Source organism: Eriocheir sinensis, chromosome 9, assembly GCF_024679095.1.
Source record: "Eriocheir sinensis breed Jianghai 21 chromosome 9, ASM2467909v1, whole genome shotgun sequence".
Taxonomy (NCBI): Eukaryota; Metazoa; Arthropoda; class Malacostraca; order Decapoda; family Varunidae; genus Eriocheir; species Eriocheir sinensis.
The window spans coordinates 21,541,316-21,564,185 of NC_066517.1; the positions used below are offsets into that span (position 1 = coordinate 21,541,316).

General features: G+C 42.9%; 1 protein-coding gene across 1 annotated transcript in view; it reads right to left on the bottom strand.

Annotated features, from left to right (window-relative positions):
• The window catches only part of LOC126996136 (uncharacterized), an 88,653-nt gene that overhangs the window by 26,208 nt on the left and 39,575 nt on the right, over window positions 1–22,870 (bottom strand). The window contains exons 6-12 of the mRNA XM_050856347.1: window positions 16,938–18,410; window positions 16,207–16,326; window positions 14,075–14,414; window positions 11,490–11,525; window positions 8,305–8,438; window positions 6,232–6,255; window positions 3,887–4,037 (exon numbers count right to left, since the gene is read on the bottom strand). Of these exons, the coding sequence (XP_050712304.1) occupies window positions 3,887–4,037; window positions 6,232–6,255; window positions 8,305–8,438; window positions 11,490–11,525; window positions 14,075–14,414; window positions 16,207–16,326; window positions 16,938–18,003 (1,871 nt within the window). The 5' untranslated portion in view covers window positions 18,004–18,410. The remainder of the gene's footprint in view (window positions 1–3,886; window positions 4,038–6,231; window positions 6,256–8,304; window positions 8,439–11,489; window positions 11,526–14,074; window positions 14,415–16,206; window positions 16,327–16,937; window positions 18,411–22,870) is intronic.

Consider the following 22,870-nt stretch of genomic DNA (forward strand, 5'->3'; position numbering starts at 1 on the left):
CAGATAATTTGAAAAGTGTATGCCTACAAATACTTCAATGGTTGATTCATTCTACTAAGCTACAGCAGAGCCAAAATTCATTAGCTAAGAAGCAGCAACATATTTACTGTAGTAATCAGAGTAGTATGGTAGAATTTATGAAGCAGCCTCTTGTTACAGATCTACTTCTACTGGGAGTAAAATACTGCTACAACTACATGTTACAGTGGCACCCATTGGCACTCTTGGGGCTGGTGCCCGGTGGGGGGAGGGGCACAGAACAGACAGTACTGGTGGTCAACAAGGCTACTTGAGCAAAGCCAACAGGAGGTGGGGGATTGGGGGACGCAACACCCACGTGGGGGAGAGCTGGGCTGCCCGGGTGAAGTGGGCTGTGTGAGGCTCTAGCGGGCAGGTGTTGGAGGGGTGGCCTCATCACCTCCCAGGGACAATAAGGTGATCTTCAACCTTGTCCCAAATTATCAAGATACTGAGCAAAAATTTTCCCATTAAAATCTAGGACATAAGTCAGGGTTGTCCTTTCATTTCAAAACCAACATGAGTTAAAAAAAAATAACTTCCTTCATAACTATATATCAAATGCCATGTGAATAAAACAAAGCTGATTGCCTAAAAAAAGGAAATCTGTACGAGAAAACCCTAACAAACACTGAAACTCAAGTAGGAACTGTGAGCCGGCATTCACCTCTCACCATGACAACACTTATGCCAGTCACACGTACACAGCTATGCAGGACACACTGGAGATGGGATGATGAAGAGCTACAAAAACCTACAACTTTTAAAACACAGTAACTAGACATAAAAACAAAGGACTATACCCATGAGGAGAAAACTAACATCAGTGGGTGTAACTGAAGACCCAAAACTCATATTGCAGAAGGTGAGAGTGTGAAAACAGAGATCAGATGCCAAGTTCATGTGGAGGCAACAAATGACACACACAAAAGTAAGGAGACAGGGTGTTGAGGCTCCAGTAAGAACACAAAAAAATAGTACCACAGCTGTGACACAAAACACTCACATGGTACTACAAAAGATTGGTGTAAAAGAGCAGTGATTAGGGCTTACAGTAGTTATTTACATAGGGAAATAAAAGTGCAAAAGCCTGAACAATTATTTCCCACAGGTCTTCATTCTCATTAGGCGGAATATTGAAACAGTAGATACATAGGGAACATAGAAGAACTTGAGGCACCATTTAGTGAGTAGAGAATGAGTACAGGTTACACACAATACCACACACATTTGTAACACATGTATAGGAAGAACTTGACAACATTCCGAGTGAGGTCTGGACACAACACTACCATTGGCCATATTTCTGAACACAAAAGTCCGAGAAATGGGTTTATTTTTTATATAATTTCCTCTCTCATTCAATTCTTCATTCAGTTGATTTAAGTTAGGTTTTCTGATGTAGCTGTTGCAAGTATAACGCAGGAATATAATCTGCTTAATGCACATGATAAAAGACTTTCTAATACCGCTGATCAAAGTAATCTAGCCCAATAATAAGGAAAACCACCATCCTATCTCACTAGTGTTGCTGCTCAATTTTTTGCTCAATAATAAGGAAAACCACCATCCTATCTCACTGGTGTTGCTGCTCAATTTTTAGCCCAATAATAAGGAAAACCACCATCCTATCTCACTAGTGTTGCTGCTCAATTTTTAGCCCAGTAATAAGGAAAACCACCAACCTATCTCACTAGTGTTGCTGCCCAGTTTTTAGCCCAATAATAAGGAAAACCACCATCCTATCTCACTAGTGTTGCTGCCCAGTTTTTAGCCCAGTAATAAGGAAAACCACCAACCTATCTCACTAGTGTTGCTGCTCAGAGCCCCTTCCTAAAGTATCATACCCTACACAGCAGCTACCACTAACATATATGATTGCCCTAAAAAAAAACTTCCAAAACTATTATTTATATTGAAGTCACACACAGGAGAAGTCCCAAGCCCTTACACAACCTTTCATCCTCACTGCTTCCCACTGGCTCCCTTGTGACAGTACTAAACATTTGTGTATCTGAATGAAGACTCCTGCTTACCAAGTGCAAAATCTCTAGTGTAATCCTAACAACTTATGCTTTTTTTTTCATTATTGTTTCCTTTCTTTTCCCCTTGAGCTGTTTCCTCTGCTGTGAAAAAAAAAATAGTAGTAGTAGTAGTAGTAGTAGTAGTAGTAGCTGCACATGTCACTATTACATAACTGTTCCTCAAGGCTGCCTGGAGATAGCTCATTCATTACAAAAGTATTTCAAGTGGAGCACAACACCTAATGCTTATTCATTGAAGCCATTATAACCCATTTCACAGTGAACTAGGAGGAACAACCTAGATTTTAAAAAGGATATTTAGAAATTTTCTCATAGCAAAATCATACTCATATTCAAGTCATAACTGCAGTGAAATATTCCAGTTCAGCTGCTCAGTTACTTTGCAAGAATTGAATGACTTCTTAAGCCATAATGAAGCAGGCAGTGCAATCTTGGCTTCAGTGGTTCCTCAGTTCATCCTCTTAAGACCTCTTGTAGTCAATCAAAATAATTGCAGTTCTACAACCTCTACATCTCATCTCTCACATATCGTATACTGTTAAATTTCAACAAATCCTGTCTCCTCATCCACAGCATTATTGAATTTTTTGCATATTCTTCACACAAAGACAATCACACACACTAACATTCATTTTCTTCACATTCTCACCCAATGCAGCATAAACTAAGCTTTCCATAAAGACCTAAACCCTCAGGTCAGTGTGATATATTTGGTGACTGTACTACCATGAATGACCTGCATACAATATTGTTTACATGTACATAATCAAAACCAACATTTCTGTCTGACAATGAGATGCAAAATGTGGGCTCAAAATTCAGTACAACCAGTTCATCCAGTGAACCAAAATCAGCCTGGCGAGTCCAGTATGAAGTACTTGGCCATACCATCACTTTTTGCTGACTTATCAAGGAAAGGTTTAGCTATTCCCAGTTTAGACCAGTATAGTACATGTGACTATTCAACTGCTTTTTGCTGGTTAACCAAGAAAGGTTCAGCTAATTTGGAGTTAGTCCAGTATAATACACTCATCTGTGCAATTACTTTTAACTGATTTATCAAGAAAGGTTTAGCTAATCCAAATTTAGACCAGTATGGTGTAATTGGCTATTCACCTGCTTCTTGCTAGTTAACCAAGAAAGGTTCAGCTGATTCTGAGATAGTCCAGCATGGTACACTCAACTCTTCCATTACTCTTAGCTGATTTTTCGAGCAAGGTTTAGCTAATCCCTCAGCACCTGACTCCCCCGGTGGGTCAAGAGGAAGAAGGTGCACTAGTAAGGCTACTGATGGCCTGAAGCTGAGGGTGGTGGTGGCAGGAGCCAGAGGTGGAGGCAGCGAGGACCGCTGCCCCCAACATATCCTGGAAGAGGTGCAGGGCCCCTTCATGTCACGCAGCAGCGGCAGGACAGCAGGGAAGAGAAGACAGTAGGGGTGAGGCCAGCAGGAGGAGGAACTGAACAAGACACATGGAGAGATGGCGACGGTCCACGGACACACGAGAGACCACATGGGGGGTGGGCGGGTGGGCAGGCGCAGGACTGTGGGCGAACCAACAGACTGACGGGCGGCATGCAGCTTTGTGGGTGTGTGTTGGCCTGGAGTGGTCAAGCAGGAGGGAGCAGACACCGAGGGAGAGAGGCCTTCACTGGTCAAACTTGAACCGGGACATAAAATGACGAGCCCCAAACTGCATCAAAACGTGAAAAAATACAGCACAAAAAAATGATCCAAGCAGACCAGCAAAACAGTCCGGCTCTCTCCCTGGTTGGCCGCTCCCCCTTGCTTGGGCTGAGGTGGCTACGGGAGGATGGGGACATACCTTGGGTCATCCTGGCTGGAGGAGTACTGGTGATAGTAGCTATGGTAGTTAGAGTACCTGTTTTCTCGACTGGTCCCTTCTGTGCGCTGCCCTCCACCCTGGTCATCATATAAGGTGGTTTGTCTCTCTAAGCTGGGGCGACGGGTGCTTCCTGGAAGGCGATGGAGTGTCTTAAGATCTGATTGCATTTCACCGTAAGTTAACAGTGATGCCATGCTCCCCCCCTTCCCCTCCTATAATCCTTCCCTCCATTTCCTACTCCTCACAAAATTACTGTATATTACTATCATATTCCTCATAAATCTCAATCAAACTTCCTCAGTGATTTTTCATAACCATATCTGTTCTCTGTCCTACCCCGACACCCCTTCATTTCCTACTCTTCACAAAATTACTGCATTATATCACTCTCATTTCACTGTACTCTCAAATCTCAATCAGACTTCCTCCATGATTCCCTTTTTTAGCCATCACTGTTCTCTGTCCTACCCTTACCCCCTCAAATTTCCTACTCTTCACAAAATAACTACATCATATCACCATCATTTTACTGTACTCCAAAATCTCAAATCACACCTTATCCACGACCTTTTTACATAGTCATTGTTCTCTATCCTACCCCACACCCCGTCCCCCATTTCCCGTTCTTTATACAATTACTACAATATCGGACTATCATACTGTGCTCACAAATCTTAAATCACTCCTCCAAGACTTTTTTTAACACAGTCATTGTTCTCCATCCTACCGCCCACCCCCTCCCCTACTTCCCGCTCTTTACACAATTACACTCGGCTCTCGATTTAACGGACCCTGATTTAACGGATTTCAGATTTAACGGACCACAAATATACCTACTACCCAGTATATACTTACGTTTATTATTAGGGTTGTCAGTATCATTTTACGTTTTTTTTAACAGTAATTTTATTGTATACCGGTATTTATCATATGTAAGTATTTTCAAGCAACGGACTTTTTCAAGCAACGGACCACCCTTCCCCGCTCTTAATCCGTTGAATCGAGAGCCAAGTGTACCACGATATCGGACTATCATACTGTACTCCCAAATCTCAAATCAGACTTTTTATCATCATTCTTTTTACCCATCATTGTTCTCTGGAGTCTATTCATAATGATCAAACAACTCTCTGGGGAATGAATGACAAAAAGCATATACAGTCATCCGTTAAATAGTACGGTTTCCAATAGTTTAGTTTCGGTTTTATATGGATTGTCATACAAGATCTTTTAAGGATTTTTAAATTTCCTGCTTGTCGGGAAATTTAAAAATCTTAAAAAAAATCTTCTCTGAAAGTCCACATAAAACCGAAACCGAACTATTGGAAACCGTGTACTATTTGAGGGACAGCTGTATATATCTTCTCGAGTCCTCTCTCTTTACCATGCAGGCTCTAACTGTGCATTCTAAGCTCTGTGCTACCCTAACTAAGGAAAGCTGAATGGTATATCTTCAGTTCTAGTTTATAATTGTTATCCTTAAAGAGATTATCAGATGCATCATTGTTATTATTAGTGATGGTATTTATATGGCATGAAGGGTTTATACAGCAAGTAGGGAACTATTGTATTTTGACTATCAAGAATTAGTTTACTGCTTTACTTTTGGGATGGGGAAATAAAAGCAATTCTTACTACATCCTATTCTCTATTGTTTTATCATCATTACGGCTGCAAGCATTAGTCAGCATGAAGAGAGCAGGCTGGGCGAACAGGATGAGACAGTTGTTTAGCCCTCAAATTAGAAGGCTCAGAGGTGGTTGCTTGGCTGCCTTATGTACAACACCTATGGATCACTACTCAACACACTGCAATTATTCTTCACATCTAAACACACACATACACACTTGCTAATATAACATGGACATCAGGCTAATTGTGATGCATTTAAACTGAATCCTGAGCTCTGTATATTCTAAGCATAATTTTTTAAGCCTACTAAGCAAGTCAAGAATTTAGTAAACGAATTTGAGGTAAGGTAAATATCAGCGGTTACTAAAAAAAGCCAAAAGTCTCTCTCCCTCTCCCTCTCTCTCTCTCACCTACATACCCCCACCACACACACACACAACTACTACAGCAACCCCCCCCTCTATTTACCATCCCCCAACCTTTTCCCTTCTCTCTCTCTCACTTTCCTTCCCCAGATGTTGCCTCTAACCCACCCCCCCGACAGGCAGCTTAGGGCAGAGAGGATAAGAACATGTGGTTAGGGTGTGAGGCGGAAGAGGAGTGAGTGCGGCAGGTCGGTGTGAGGGACATGAGACACTGGTGGTGATAAGCGGACAACCAGGATTGCAACGGAAGCTTCGATGATTGTTTACCGTCTTCCTCCGTGTGCTGCTTGGCTATTGAGCAATGAAACGTAAAAAAATAGTTATAGGTGTTTAGGCTACCCTTGTCACTCTCCTATGAGTTACTAAGTTCTGGGGTTGAAGTAAAATATGACAACTTAATATGTGTATGGAACTAACCTCTCAGATATGCCATGAGTCAGTTTCAATATGTCAGTTTTCAATATATTAACCTTGATATTCTTAATCTTTAGCTATGAAATATTCTTAATTCCAGTTGGCTGTATCTGAGAGGAAGAGTTAATGTAAATAAATATTGGCAGCCAACCTTTCCAATGAAGACTAACAATATCTACACTTATCAAACTCAATGATAAAGGTAAAGGAAAACATAACTAGTACCAACAACTATAACTAATTAAAACTAGAGACAAAAAATTATCTTAAATTAAATACCTAAGGACAGTTCTATGTAAATATGGGAGCGTGGAAACAAGAAGTAAAGGAGAAAGCAGTGAAGGGCGGACGGGTAATGTGTACACTGGTGGGGGTTAAGAAAGGAAGAAGTGTGGCATAGAATTCACCCTCCCAACTCTGTCATATGCATCTGAGACATAGACATGGAAAGACCTAGGTATTGAAGGGCAGACAGGTAAAATGTGAGGGTTATGAAAGGAAGAAGTGTGGCATAGAATTCACCCTCCCAACTCTGTCATATGCATCTGAGACATAGACATGGAAAGACCAAGGTATTGAAGGGCAGACAGGTAAAATGTGAGGGTTATGAAAGGAAGAAGTGTGGCATAGAATTCACCCTCCCAACTCTGTCATATGCATCTGAGACATAGACATGGAAAGACCTAGGTAAGGGGTGCATGTGGTGTGTTCAGTAGGGCTGCAGAAAGTGATGAAGATATGTATGAGAGTTTAGGTATGGGTGTGACATCAAAGAAAGTGGATTGTGGAGTGGTCGAAAGGTGAAGCGTGGCACTCTTGACATAGTTTGAACATGTGATTAGAACGAATGAGAATGGCTTTGTGAAAAGTGCACGTTGAGGGAGATGGTGCGAGGGGGTGACTATAAGAGAAATGGATCAAGAGAGTGGATGACTTCTGAAGAGAGAGAGTTGACGGATGAGGAAATGAAGTGCTGAGAGGGTGTTGGAGACTCTTGTGCTGTGCTTTACGCCTTGAATAAAGTTCCCTTCAAAGGAGAGGATGTTGAAAATATAGACAGATGGATAGGTAGGTAGATATGGACAAAATTAATAAATTACTGGTAAATCCACAATCTGTTCTTGTGTGTAGCATGGCACTTTCAACAGTAAAGTATTAGCTACAGTAGAGTATTTAACCCTTTTCCTGCGATCTTATTTCAAATTATTTAGCACCTCAGTGCGGAGCATTATAAAAAAAAGTCCCTCAATAAATAAAACTTTGCTTCCTGAACACAAATATATAAATATGTAATGCTACAACATTTCTTATCCAAGTAAACAGCATCTTGCAGAATAAGCTTTTTGCAATACTGCACTGCCTGACGAAAGATGCTGATGACTGATGTGCCAGATGCTTCGGGTATAATAGGTGGCGCACTTGTCTTTTCACTAACAAAACATTTTCTGTTTATGTATTTATGTTCAATCACTTGATACTGAATTTTTTGTAATTCTATGGCAAAAAAAAAAATCTGCCACGCCTCAGCGTGAAAGTGTCGTACATCCCTACTCAACATTACAAGGGCTACTGACTACAATTCAAACAAAATATGATTTATATATGGAAACACTGCAGCAGATGCCACAAATCAATTTCCACTAAATTTCCGCGCAAAAGAATTGGCACACTACTTTGAAATTATCCTGGCCCATATGTGGGACACTCGTGGCAACGGCACCAAAGTCTGTGTCTCATACACGGGACACTCGCAGGGAAAGGGTTAAGGAGCAATTATGTGATAGACTAAAATACAGTACAAAATAAAACAACATATTACCGGTCATGTGTGTATAAAATGAAGAATGGGGGTGAGATGGAGGGCTGGGTGAGGTGTGAGGTGTGAGGGTACAGGAGAAGGAGAGGATCAAACACTGCCTATCTTACCTCTTGTCAGCTTCCCTCTTGCATTATTGGAGGTTGTTGTTGTTGTTGTTGTTGTTGTTGTTGTTTTAGAGGGCGTCGTCTCCTCATTCTGGTTGTTTGAGAAGAAGTCGTGCGAGCTGTAGTAGCTGACCGGGCTGTGGGAGAATCAGGTGACAGGTCAACACAAGAGGTGCTCACCCCGCCAAGTGCCAGCCATCCTTGCCGTCCCGGTGCTGGCTGCCACTCGAGGAACTTGCAAAGTGTCTCTGGGCAAATTTCTTTTCCTTCATTAATAAAATCTGTTTATATACTACTACCTTTCTGCTCCTTTTGATTACGACACATTTACACATTCCAGGTTGTTGATCTGTTGTGAGCTTATAATTTTCATGCTGCTTCTTAAAAGGTTGCTATGGAACATGAATTTACGATTTCTTTTCCTCTGCAAATTTCCTTTCCTATTAATAATACCTGAGCTATACTCATTTACACATTCTACATTATATGTCGTTATGAATTAATAACTTTCAAATGGGTTCTTTTACCTTTTTACTACCAAATATGCATTAAAGATTAATTATCTCTGTTTTAACTGCACACCAAGGTCATGACCACACACAACTTTTCAATGACACACACACACACACACACACACACACACACACACGTGCCCCCACACACGCACACATGCCCACACACACATACATTTGCACGTACACATGCACCCACACACGCGCACACACACACCCACACATGCACACACATACCCACAAACACACACACACACACACACACACACACACTTACACACTCATTCCTCTACTTTATCACAAATTTCACTAGTTGGAAAATATGTAATCATGATCACCACTCACACTGTTATATCACTTTACAGGTTGTCAAGTTCTAAACAATTACTTTGACTACTGCCTTGCACAGAATGTAAATCTACCCTACATCTAACACAAAAGCTAAATTCAATAATCATTGTATTAAAATCGTCCTCCACATTTTCTAATCTACTAAGTCAAAAATGGAAAAATATTTACACTTTTAATATTTACATGTATCTCACACTGACCATTTAAGCTTATGAATACTTTATTGAAGTAGCTTTAGAGAGAGAACAAGGGAAATAAATCATATAGTGAAAACACAAATCTGTCACAGAATTGGAAACCTTTAGAAACTCTTGATAGGAGAAAGAAGATGAGGTGGTGGTTCAACTATGAGAGGCATGCGCAGGAAGGAAACACTGCGATGCACACACACACGCACACACCTAGGAACACACACACGCACACACACAGACACACACACGGAGGACACACAATGTCGGACAAACATGACGTCAACATCCCACACAAGATCAGACAAACAGGAGAAGGAAAATGCAGCAAATCACATCAAACACCAGGATCACGACAGCATTCTGCAACACTGACACACAAAAACAACACCGTGCAACGATTTAGTATGCTCACACACTCACACACACACACACACACACACACACATACAACACACACACAAAAATACAAATACACACCCATACACACAGACACACACACACAAAAAAACATTTCAAAAGTAACCTATCGCTATCAACAAATTTGCCCATGTCATAATTACTTACTATGTAACTAAAATTACTTTGATATAACTATTAGTGATTGGTTGTGATGTCAACTTTGATAAACTTGGGTAAGGTTTATGTCATGCAGCATGCAGCAATCAGGAAAAAAGTTTGCCAGAAAAAGAGGAATAAAACCTCCTACGGAACTCTATGGAATACTGTGCGTGCCATGGAAACCCACACACAAGTTAGTAGTGTGCTCAGCTACTACTGAGTCAATGCTAGGTATATCTAGGTTTGTGTTGTGATTGTCTAATGTATACCAGACTTCAAAGAGAGAAAATATAAATGGTAATATTTGGAAGGAGTGGAGCACTGACACAGCCCTGCGGGGCCCATCAGCTACCCTCAGGCACTTGAAGCAACAGATACATGACCTTGAATTGCATCACAGCTTTAAAGTAGATTGAAATGATAAATATTTCCAAGCAGATTCATGAAGCAGTTCCCAGAAAAATCTGATCTTTTCTTTAAGTATTATGTCATAGGACCCAAGTGAAAGAAATTATCAAGACATATCAGACTTTTAAAAGCAGCCAAAGTTTATAATAAAATGGCATATGTAGAAATGAATTCATGCAGAACACAGGAGGCAAGATTGAAACATCTCCTCAAAATACAGAATAAGCTTCAAAAAATGACCAAAACCTGTAAGCAATATGAAAGAAATGTAACAAATTGATAGAAAATCACTATGCATCAAGGGCTGAGTCAGCAAGAAAGAAAAGAAGAAAAAACTGCCATCAAAGTCTTGTGTGAGTGAGTGAGGGAAGAGGATGTGAGTGGGGCAGGAGCCGAGGGGAGGTGAGGCTAGTGGGTGGATGGTATGCGGCAGTGAAGGTGTGACTGGTGTAACATTTGGATAAAAAGGTGACAAAATGTTTCCTCTTTCTTTCTTCAGTCAATATTTTCATACTAACTGCTCTTCTAAACTTGCCTTGCTGTATATGTCCTTCTACTTTAGCTCACCCCAATCCTATCCACATTCATAATGCAAGAGTTAATCACCCTCTTCCTTCTTTAATATCTTTTACTAGTAAACTCTGGGACAGCCTTCCTAGGCCTGTATTTCCTCCTTCCTATGACAAGCCCTTTCAAGAGAGGAGCACTGAGACACCTCTTCAACCAAATTCAACCTTGTCTTTTGGTTCCTACTGTTCTCTGTTTATGGGAACAGCATTATAGAAGGACATTTTCAATACATTTTTTTGTTTTAGCACTGAGCAGCATTTTTTGTTGTAGAAGTAATAGTACTTGAAGGAGAAGGATGTGGAGTGGAGAAAGAAAGGAACAGGAAAGTTACTGGATGTACCTATGAATACAACCTACTGTGGGGGTGTGAGGGGTGTGGGGAGCCGAGAGGATGTGGTAATACTGAGAGGGAAAAGTGACCGAAGGCAGCGGCGTTTGAACGTCGTGTAAGGGAACAAAGGTCTGGGTGATCAGGTGTATACATGTGTGCAAGTTGCAGTGAGGGTGTGAGAGGGGTGTGGTGGTGGTGGTGGTGGTGGTGGGGGGGTCGTGAAGGGGCATGCGCATGGGAAGCATACTCTCGCTTCTGGCTCAATACCTGATATCTTCATCATCCCACGGTTCCGGTTGATACCTACAGGGGACGAGGACAGGACAAAGAGAGAGGCTGATCAGTCACTCTCCTTCATCATGCGAGGGACAGTCCAGGCCAGTCTTTCCCGCCACCAGCCACTCAAACTTAGGTCAGTATGCTTAAACGTTCCCTTCCCCTAAATAAATCATATCTAAATGCCAAAAAAGAGTGTTCCCTCACGCGCATGGTGCAGAAACTTTGTCAAACTACCACCAGGGTCATAAAACTACCCCTGGAAATGCCCACACATCCTACAAAAGCCTTATTAAGTGTATGTGCTTGGGCGCCAAAATGTTTAGGAATATGACCCTTAGCCCAGCCACATTACCACACAGAGCAGTAATCTATCAAACTCTTGTAGTCAAAATGAGCCTTTCCATGATGCCTGATTTACCCAATGATGTTGTCCTAACCCAGCTGACCCGCTATCAAGCTGCTATAGTCGTGTTAGCCCGGTAGCAGCGACGGGTCAAATTTGTGGCTTTACCATGTAGCAGCGATGGGCCAAATTTTTGCCATGATATAAACCCCAAAAAATAGATGATACATAAACTGATCACAAATGCTTTGATATATATTATGAAATGGTTTGTGTGAGTGATGATTTTTTCTCATTTTTCTCACTTAGAGGAACCATTAAGAAACATGATCCCCGCTGCTACCAGGTTAATTAAACAACATACTGAAATTTCAAAGCTATTGGACGAACCATATGCACAGGAGAATCCCCGTAGTCGCCCCCCTTGACCCACAACTGATGTTACAACCCACAAACTTATATTCAGTGGTATTGGAACCCCAGAACATAAATTTATCAAGCTGTTTTAGTCTCTACTCATTATGATCTTGATTTTAAGCTTTCTATATGTGCTGCTGTCTTGTTTTTCTTCAGTCGAGATGTTTAAACTCCAAGCACTAATTCCAAGTTATTTTGTTGTCTTTGGTAACAGGATAAGTAAGGCTAAAACAACTGATTTGATGTGAGATGACTACAATGAAGTTAAGCTTATATATAAAAACACTATGGGTCATATTACAAGACATTCCGCCGCCCAAGAACACATATTTGACAAGGCTTTCATAGGAGTTGTGGGCATTTCCAGTAGTTTTATGACCCTGGTGGTAGTTTGACCCTTCTTTCGTACCTTGAACCTGAAGAAACACTCATTAGAACCTTACTGACCCCCTCTTTGATCTTTAGAAATAGCTGATGTGAGAACTGAAAGTGTTTTATGATACCAACCTATATCTTTTTCTCACTCAAAAAAAATATATATATATATACCAAGAAGCTAATCAACATCATCCTTGAAGACGTAGAATATTCCCCAAGTTTAAAACCTGTCAGCGAGCATTGCGTGACTCCCATAGATGACTGAATTAACTGTCGCCTATGATACCTTAAACCAATGTACTTGAGAGCAACGTTACCAGATTGTCGTACTCAGCCTTCTATGCTTGCCTATTTCCGACCCAAAATCTGCCTCTCATGCGAAATTCTCTCTCCCTCCCTTTTTTACTTTCCTCCTCCTCTTCTTCCTTTCTTTCATTTCCCCGATAAACTTTACATAATGCCCTACTTTCTTCCTTTCTTTCTCTATAGCTGAACTTTTATTTTCTTTATTTTCTTACTTTCTTTTCTTTCCTTTCTCGCGTGTTCTTCCCATTTTCCTTTTTCTATTATTAACAACAAATCCCTTCATATATAGTTATCGTTAGAATAGTTAATTATTGGTGTTTTTGGCAATGGCTACGGCTCGGAAACCGGTAAATACGAGGCTCTGAGTACGCTTTCTGGCATCGGTGCTTAAGCCTCTTACCTTCCCCTTAACCCATACTACAAACAGCAAGCCATCCGCCTGGCACCAATCTTTCTCCTACCTTCGCTCTGTTTACTCCACCCCCTTTTCTCTTCCTCACATGCATATGATTTGTTTAGCTTACGGTTAGGTTAAGTCATAAGTATCTACCCCTCCCCTCCTCTAAATATCCCCGCCCCTTTTCTCAATAAAAATCTGAAATCTGAATCCGAGTCCAGAAACCAAAGGGCATCTGAGGAGCTGGTGGAGCAAAGAGTGGCCTGAAGTGTCTCTCCTATGCTTCATCAAACACATAGAATAACAAGCTTATAGAAAAATTGGTTAGCTAAGGTTACAAGTAGACGCCAAAGGACTACAACATGGAGAGTACCTCAACATAGACGTGAGAACCAGTAGGGAATACAAGTCTCATGGCATTACTACACTCCAGTTACTGTTCTCCTTGGAAAAAAAAAAAGATACTGACAAAACTCCTTATTACAGATAGAGAATGATGCTTAAGAATTCCAAGAAGTCATTGTTCATTGTAACTAGGCAGACTTTTGAGAACTAAAAAGCCAGGAAGGAAGCCTCTAAAAAGTCATAGGCTGGGGAGCTGGGAGACGGGAGGGACAGAGAGAGTGGGAGAGAGCAAAGGGAGGGAGAGAGGGAGGGGAGGAAGAGGGAGAAACAGACCAAGAAAAAGGAATAGAGAGAAGGACAGGGACACAACACTCAAACCAACTGCACCTATAGTCTTTCCTGTTGTTAGGGCGGCTGTTGTAGGAGAGGTCTTCGTCAGGCACGCCGGAGGTCGCCAAGTGTCCCTCGTTCTTCTTGTTGTGCTCGAGTGTGTAGCTGTAGTAGTCGTCGGCCGTCCCCCTGTCCAAGCCTTCCCCGTAGCCCGTCTCCCCGCTGTACTGTACACCATCATCCCTCTCGCAGGAGTTCTCCCGGCTTGTCTCGAGTGACCGCTGCGGCGTGGACATCTGAGCCGCCACGCCCAGGAACTGCGACACGGAGGAGTTGGGGTGCTGGCCCACCGGATAGTTGATGTCACTGGTGTAGTCACTGTCTTCGGACATCCCAGCTGTTGGCAGAGATCATTTAGGAAGTGTGTCAGTACCTTGGTGCTCTCAGTGGCCGACGCAGCGCCCTGTGCACTACCTTCAGGGGGAGGGACTAGTACACTGACCTACGGCACACAAGGAAGGTCTAAGCTACATACTTCTGCCGGCTTCATGTGAACGCCTTAAGGTCTGGTCTAGGGATAAGTTGTTTGAGGCCTGACTTCTGGAGGGGGTGAGCCAAGCTGTCTTTGCTCTGGCCTCTGCAAGGAACACTAACGACTGGGAAAAGTAACACTGACTAATAAAAGGACCTCAAAGATACGGCATCCAGTGACAATAAGGTTTTTACAGTAGTTATTTTGTTATTACTTTGCACCGATGAATTTCCAGATATTTTCTTCTGACAACTTAAGGTCTTTTGAAAGGAAGACATATGAACATAATTCCATCATCATCTGCGTGTCCTCAACTTTCCATATGACCTATTCTGTAACCTGCACATTCTTACACCTTGAAAGCATCTCATCCTACTTCCTTATGCTGTAAATTAGATGAAAGGAACACATGAATTAGTGATCAAGGGTGAGAGAAATGTTAAAAACCACATCCTCTTACAGCAAAGTGAACTGTATGTCAAGCTACCTTCAAGGAGCGATATAACAAACTCACCCGAGGTAAAGCAGGAGAGCAAGTATGAAGTATATAAGCAATGAAAGCATAATAATTCAAAAAGCAATAACTGTATGGGGTCGGATGGTATAAGCTGCATAATAATAAGTGGATGAAGACTTCAGCCAAATCTAAAAACTGACTGGGCGTAAGGATAAACTCACCAGACGATAACCACACCACGGGACATGTTAGTTGTATCTGCCTTGAGAATGACAGTGAAAGGAAACAGCACTCTTACAGTAATACTAAATGACACATGTGAGAAGCCTATCCTTTCATCAGGGTACACTCTCTTCTGGCACCATTGTTGACCCATAACCTGACTTAGTTGTTTCTGCCTTGAGAATGACAATGAAAGGAAACAGCACTCTTACAGTAATACCAGATGAGGCATGTGAGAAGCCTGTCTTTTGATCATGGTGCATTCTCTTCTGGCACCACTGTCGACCCCTAACCTGACTCCTGCCCGCTCAGACACAACGCTCAAGACAGCTCAGTTTCGCTTTTTTTTTTTCATTTTTCTTTTTTACAACAAAGGAGACGGCTCAAGGGCAACAAAAAGAGTGCAGAAAAAAAAGCCCGCTACTCGCCACTCCCACAACAGACAAAAGTAAAGAGTGGCTGAAAGAGAGGTCAATTTCGGGTGGAGAGCTGTCTTGATACACTATTCTTTTTTTTCTTTTTACAGCAAAGGAGACAGCACAATGGCACAAAAAAGGGAAACAACAATAAAAAAAAAAAAAAAGCCTGCTACTCGCTGCTCCTGAAACAACATTTACGACATTTTCACTTCATTTGCGTCCGATCATCCTGCTATTTTTTTAACATTCCTAGCATTATTATTATTATGGTTGGAATGGTCACTAGTGCATGTATTCAATAGCATAAGTGTAGTAGTATTTCCTATTTTTTGATGACATGTTTTTTTCATCTGTTCATTGTCGATCTCTCAAATTAAGCCATACCACATTTATGCTTCATTTGTATATCTCCAGTTTCTCTCTCTCTCTCTCTCTCTCTCTCTCTCTCTCTAACTAACTATCTTTCTCCCCCTCACTCTCTCTCTTACTCACTCACTCTGTCACTCTCTCTCTCCGCCCCCAGGAGCCCGGCACTCACCACCTTCCAACACACACTCACACATAAGATTGAGTTGGGGGTTTCTGGTGTTGCCAGGGGCCCCTCTTGTCTCCTGGTCCATAATGTGGTTCAGGATCTCCAGTTTCCTCTGCAGTTCCTGGGCCTCGGTCTCCTCCAGGTCTGTAAGGAAACCCATCAGGAAGGGTCGAGCCGTCTTACTCCTATGGGAGGGTTGGCTGCATCATGACAACAACGCTACTGGGGTGTGAGTGCTGGGGGGACGAGGTGGAACAAGGAGAAAATATAAAAGGAAGAAACAACGCAGTGGCCAAACAGAACAACGTGTGGCGGGGAACACAAAGGGTGTGCTGGTACATGGAAAAACATGATGGCACGATGACTCCAACGTGAATCAGTATGCACAAAAAAAATAAAATAAAAGAGCAGTTTCCTTCCACCTACGGAGATTACAGTCTTCCTTCACTAGCCTAGGGAAAAATAAATTACTTGTATGCTGGCCAGCTTGCATGGCCACAAAATTCTCTGTCATCCAGTGCTCCAAGGATGTGCATGACTATAAAAGAGACTCATTCTGGTGCATGATGAACTCACCCTTGCACTACAGGTTCCAAAGGTACAATATCATTTAATCAGCATCACAGATCCATCCTACCACACACAGGTGTCTACCATACCTTGCTAGAGTGTCGCGGGGAGCGGCTACGACTTTACTCTGAGGGCAAAGGCAACACTCGAGCAAGGCTGAGTCCTACTTAGTACAAATAGGTTACCTTTCTTTTCTTCTCCTGACTGTTTGCTTTCTGGCGACCCAGTTTTGATCTTTTCCGATAGGAGTTTGTCAGTCTTTTCATCCTTAACTGTCTCACCATCCTCATCATCACAGACTTTGGGAGTTCCATGGAAATTGAGCTTTGGGACACTTCCAGGGGTGGAGAGCTGCTCACTCTCCCCGCTGGCCACGGAGGGAGGCGACTCAGACCCCGGCGAGTGTCTCAGGTTGAGGAAGGTGAAAAATCTGGACTTTTCTTGAGGCGGGGAGGTGGTGGAGGTGGTGGTGGTGGTGGTGGTGGCGAGGAGCGGGGTGGCCGTGGCACTGGTGAGCGTGGTGGCCGAGGCTTCGCTGGTCCTCGAGAACGAGAAGGTGAATCCTGACACAGGCGACGAGATGGGTTGCTCTGAAGAGGAGGAGATCCACCCCGGGGCTCGCTCCTCCTCGCTTGAACTGTCCAGAGGCGGAAGGTAATCTCGGGTGAGGAAGGAGAATCTGGTGGGCTTGAAGGACTCTGTGCTCGCGGCTTCCTCCGTCGTGGGAGCTTCGGGTTCGGTCCGTGCGGGAGACTTCAGGAAACTGAACGTGCTGGAAGGCACTTCGCCGTTGACCTCATTCGGGTATTCGGTTTCTGTTGTGGGCGAGGTCTTGGAGGACGGAACCTCGTCTGTGGCGTTGGACTTGGAGAAGAAGCCACTGGAGCCAGACAGCGTCAGGTAGCTGCTGGTCGAGGAGGAGTCCTCCAAGTTAGGCGACGGCTGCAGGGGGTCGAGTCCCTCACTCTCCCTCAGAAGGTTCTCTTTCAGGAGCCTGATGTTGAAGATCCCTGAGGAGGGCACGGCACTTGGGCTGGAGATTTCGGGGAAAGCTTTACAGGGGGGGAGTTGTTCCCTATCCGGCGAAGACACTGACAATGATGCGAATTTGGTGGTCACCAGAGTAACCTTTGGGCTAGAAGACTGGGCGTTTGCATAGGAGGAGACACCGGTTTCTGGGTCCCAGTTGAAAGTCTTGCTGTCACTGGCCGGGGGGGAGGACAGTTCCCTATTCTTCTGCGACAGTGGCATTTGAAAGCTAAACCTAAATGGCGATGATCCACCCTCGCCCGTCCCACTCGCGGCATCACTCTGTTCACCTTTGGCCTCGTCACTTCTACTAAGAAATCTAGAAATGCTAGTTTCAGCACCTAATTCATCATTGCCAATGCCAGAGTCCACGGTCTCTGAGGCGGCGGCGGTGAGGAGGTCGGGCCTCTCACCAGCCGCCAAGGAGTCTACGCACTCATCGTCATCGTAATCAGTGGTAGAATCGATAGTCTCAAACGTGACAGTATTGAGGAGCTTAACAGTGGAGAGACTTGGGCGGGCAGTCGAGGAGGAAGGTGAAGAGAGGGAGGAGGGAGGGGCGTCATGGGAGCCTCCAACCCCAGGCTCCCCCGAGGCACACTGGCCGTTGGGAAGCACTGGATCCAGAGCTGAGGGAGAGACAACACCCACACAGTCAGCCCGGGCACCTGTCACCCGGCCCACCCACGCTCTGCCTGTCAGTCTACAGCCCCACCCGTCTCAAGAAGTCTCCTCCAACATCTGTCACCTGGCTGTTTCAATCTCTCTACCTGTCACTTTACTACCCTATCTGTCTGTCTGTCTGTCTCCTCAAACACGTGTAATGTCGTCACCTTCGTAAACAAACCGCCTAAGTCATTATTTTCTACTTTTCAGGAAATCAGAAAAGAACTGTCATTATATCATTTGCCTTAACCCGGTAGCAGCAGGGATCATGTTTCTTAATGGTCCCTCTAAGTGAGAAAAATGAGAAAAAATCATCACTCACACAAACCATTTCATAATATATATCAACGCATTTGTGATCAGATTATGTATCATCTAGTTTGGGGGGTTTATATCATGGCACAAATTTGGCCCGTCGCTGGTACACGGTAAAGCCACAAATTTGGCCCGTCGCTGGTACACGGTAAAGCCACAAATTTGGCCCGTCGCTGCTATCGGGTTAAGTGTTAGGAAGAAATGAAAAGGCAAATTCCAGAACACTCAAACCCTGAATGACGAAGGCAACTATACAAAAATGGGCGCCACATGATGGAAATTTGATGCAGACAAAAACCTGGAAATCACTGAAAAATGACTTAGGCAATTATTTTACGACGGTGACGATAAGCTTTCTGCCTGACATTCTTCTTACCTACCTGCCTCTCTCTTAGTCTGTCAGTTATTCTCTACCAGTAACCATGTGTATTTCCTGTCCCACCTAAGCTTTCTCTATGTCATTCTACAGCCCATTTTTACCACCTCTCTTTCCCTCTGCACTAACACCTGGCTTTTGTTAACTGTATTTCCTGAATCATTTGTAAGATGCCCTATTGTCTGATGCTAGTTTGTGGACAGTTAGCTCGTGGAAACCAATGTCGCCAATTCCCCAAGAACTTTCCTGCAATAACACTAAAACCTGCACTAACACCTGGCATTCGTTACCTGTACTTCCTGAATCATTTGTAACATGCCCTATTGCCTGATGCTAGTTTGTGGACAGTTAACTCATGAAAATTAATGTCGCTAATTTTCCGAGAGCTTTCCTGTTAACTATTAAGTCCCTGAGAACAGTCTGTGAGGAGTTAAAAAAAATGTCACTGAAATATCTGAGTGTCCCCAAAACTTGATACCTGCCAGTCACATTCCCGATATCCTACAGTATAAAACTGCACCTACAACCTACAGCTGTATCTTTCTTAACCCCTGCACTGACTAGGCCCTCTGTCTTAACCCGGTAGCTGCAGGGATCATGTTTCTTAAAGGCCCCTCTAAGCGAGAAAATGAGAAAAAATCATCACTCACGCAAACCATTTCATAATATATATCAACGCATTTGTGATCAGTTTATGCATCATCTATTTTGGGGGGTTTATATCATGGCAAAAATTTGGCCCGTCGCTGGTACACAGTAAAGCCACAAATTTGGCCCGTCGCTGGTACACGGTAAAGCCACAAATTTGGCCCGTCACTGGTACACGGTAAAGCCACAAATTTGGCCCGTCGCTGCTACCGGGTTAAGCTCTGGTCTCACTAAACAATTACCTATCCACAGTAGCTGAATGAAAACTGAGCTATATTATAATTTCTTACCCTCAATATATCAAGCAATTATTTAACCCTCTGATCTATCACATAACCCAATATGCATAGACTAGGGTCACTAGGCCATTCCTACCTAACCTCTACCTCCAAGATGCTAGAAATCCTACATATAGTCAGATAGGGAGTCTAATAATGATACTGGTGCTTATAAGTATACTTGAGGAGATTAAAAATGTACAAAACAAAGTAGTGGGGGTAGAGAGATGCAAGACAGAGTAGTGTGAAGGGAGAGTGTGTCAAGGGGAAGACTAAAGAGGGGCTCAAGACATGACAAAGGAGGGCACACTGAAGGCTCATCTGCAAGACACACAAGTTGAAGGTCATGAGCTTGCTTGAGAGTGAGTTGGTTAAGGTCATGTGCTTAAGTTAAAGGAGACACTAGACTACTATCCAAGAGAGGAATAGGACCAAGACGAGAGTGGAAACATACCGTACTTACTTAAGGAGGAAGATTGAGGGAAGATCAGTGAAAGAGCAGCATCACCAATAAGGATGTGAAGTAGCTACTGTATATACGTGTGCAAGAGTAAATACCCAAAAGACAGACAAAGCTTGACTGGGGACTATATTCAACCTCCTAGCAGTACCAGTAGCAGTAGCAGTAGCAGTAGTAGTAGTAGTAGAAGTATCCCCTCTCTACACAAATATATACAGCATACAAGAAGAGGGAAAGCATTGAGAAATCGACTTGCCACTTAGCATAACTTTCTCAGACATGGAGCATTTCTTGAACATAGACATTATCACTTGCTAAGACCTAGGTGCACACAGCTCTCTGGTGGGCCCTCAGCGCAAGACAACTATGCAGTAGAGAAGTGGGAGGCAATACGTGTGTGTAGGAGTATACAAGTGCGTAGAGGGAGAAGCTTCATATCCAGTGTGATGCCGTGGAAATCAAATCAACCGAAAATAAAAGAGAATGGGAGGGAAACAGAAACCAAGAGAAAAGGAAGGAAATTCAGACAGACGAAGAAACAGAGAAGAAAAGAAACTGAGAATGACAGAGAGAGAAGCAGAAGATATAGACACTGTTGTGGAGATGAAATCAACAAAAACTAAGGTGAGCGAGAGAGAGAGATGGGACAGGAAACAGAAACCAAGAGAAAAGCAAAGAAATTCAGACAGACAAAGAGACAAACAGATAAGAAACTGAGAGAAACAGATGACAGACATACATAAAAGAAACCTGAGACAAATACACGGATACAAAAACAGTGGAACCAGAAATTAATAAAGAAGACATTGAGAAAACAGAACCAAATGGAGTGAGACAGACTTACAGAAGCAAAAGGAATGAGACAGCAAGAAAGAGAGAAGGAAGAGCCTGATAACAACGGGACATACAGAGGAACAACAGAGTGATGTCAGAATAGCAAGGAAAAGACAGAAGAGTGCAGATTCAGGACACATAACAGGATTGAAACAGCAAGAAAGAAGGAAAAGACTGACAACAACATGACATACAGAGAAACAATAGTGATGTCAGAATAGCGAGGAAAAGACAGAGTACGGGATCAGGACACAAAACAGGAACTAACAACTTACCCAAAACAAAGGGTTAATTCTTTGGGGGAAGGTACGGGAAATCAAGGGAGGGAGGGAGGGAAAGAGGGAGGGCTTTTAACTTACCTTAGAGAGGGACGAGGGAAAGGGTTCAGTTATGTTAATCTTTACTTGTATACAAATTCCAAGGAAGGGAAGAGGTGTTGCGTTACCATTAGGGGTTTCATACGTTAAGGAATCTATTGGAGAAATGGTTGAAATTACGACTTTTGAAATAGGTGGGGGACAATTTTCCTTATATTTAATGACAGTTATGGTAAGAAATTTGGGCTTTTAAGTGTTATTGTATCTTAAGGAGAACCAGACTTTGACAGCTTGAATGGTAAGGGAAAGTTTTGGGAAGAAGATTAGTTAAGTATATGTTCATGTTTCCCATTTATAGAGAAGAAACGAAGGAGAGAGAGAGAGGGAATGAGAGAGGAAGAAATAACATGAAAAAGAAGAGAGAGGGAGAGGGAATGAGAGAGGAAGAAATAACATGAAAAAGAAGAGAGAGGGAGAGGGAATGAGAGAGGAAGAAATAACATGAAAAAGAAGAGAGAGGGTGAAATAACATGAAAAAGAAGAGAGGGAGAGAGGGAATGAGAGAGGAAGAAATAACTTGAAAATTAAACAGAGATAAAATTAGACAAGTAAAAAAAATATAAATAAACAAGAATAAAAACAGGGCTATTATAGATGCACCAGCCTACAGAGGGAGAAGGGGAGTGACGTGGTCGGTGCAACACACACACACACACACACACAAGGACTCACAACTCATACTCTAAATCTAAGCAAAGCAATAATGGCAACAGAGGCTCCATTTCAGCCAACAAGTCCGTGATATACCAAGTACTCAAACCATTGCACTGTACGCTAGGTGGTGGCGTCCCCCCGGTCACATTGCACAATATGCCTGCGCCGTTTGTGTCGCCCGCTGTGCAAGGTGAAGCTTCAGAATATTGCCCGAGAACGTTTATTTCAATTTCCAAGCTTGTGAGGGTAAGTTCCATTGTCCGGCATAGCAAGTTTGTAAGCTCCCAAACCAAACATAAAATACTAACAAAAAATCTTTCTATAGAGTTTGGTGTTGATAGGGAGGGTATGAAATTTGACGATACCACACAAGAAATGTCTTTTGTATTGGACGTCAAGCAGAAAATTGACCCTTATGGAGACTATAGTTTGGTTTGGGTGGCTACAATCACACTCTGTTGGACGGGGGAACTCATCATCC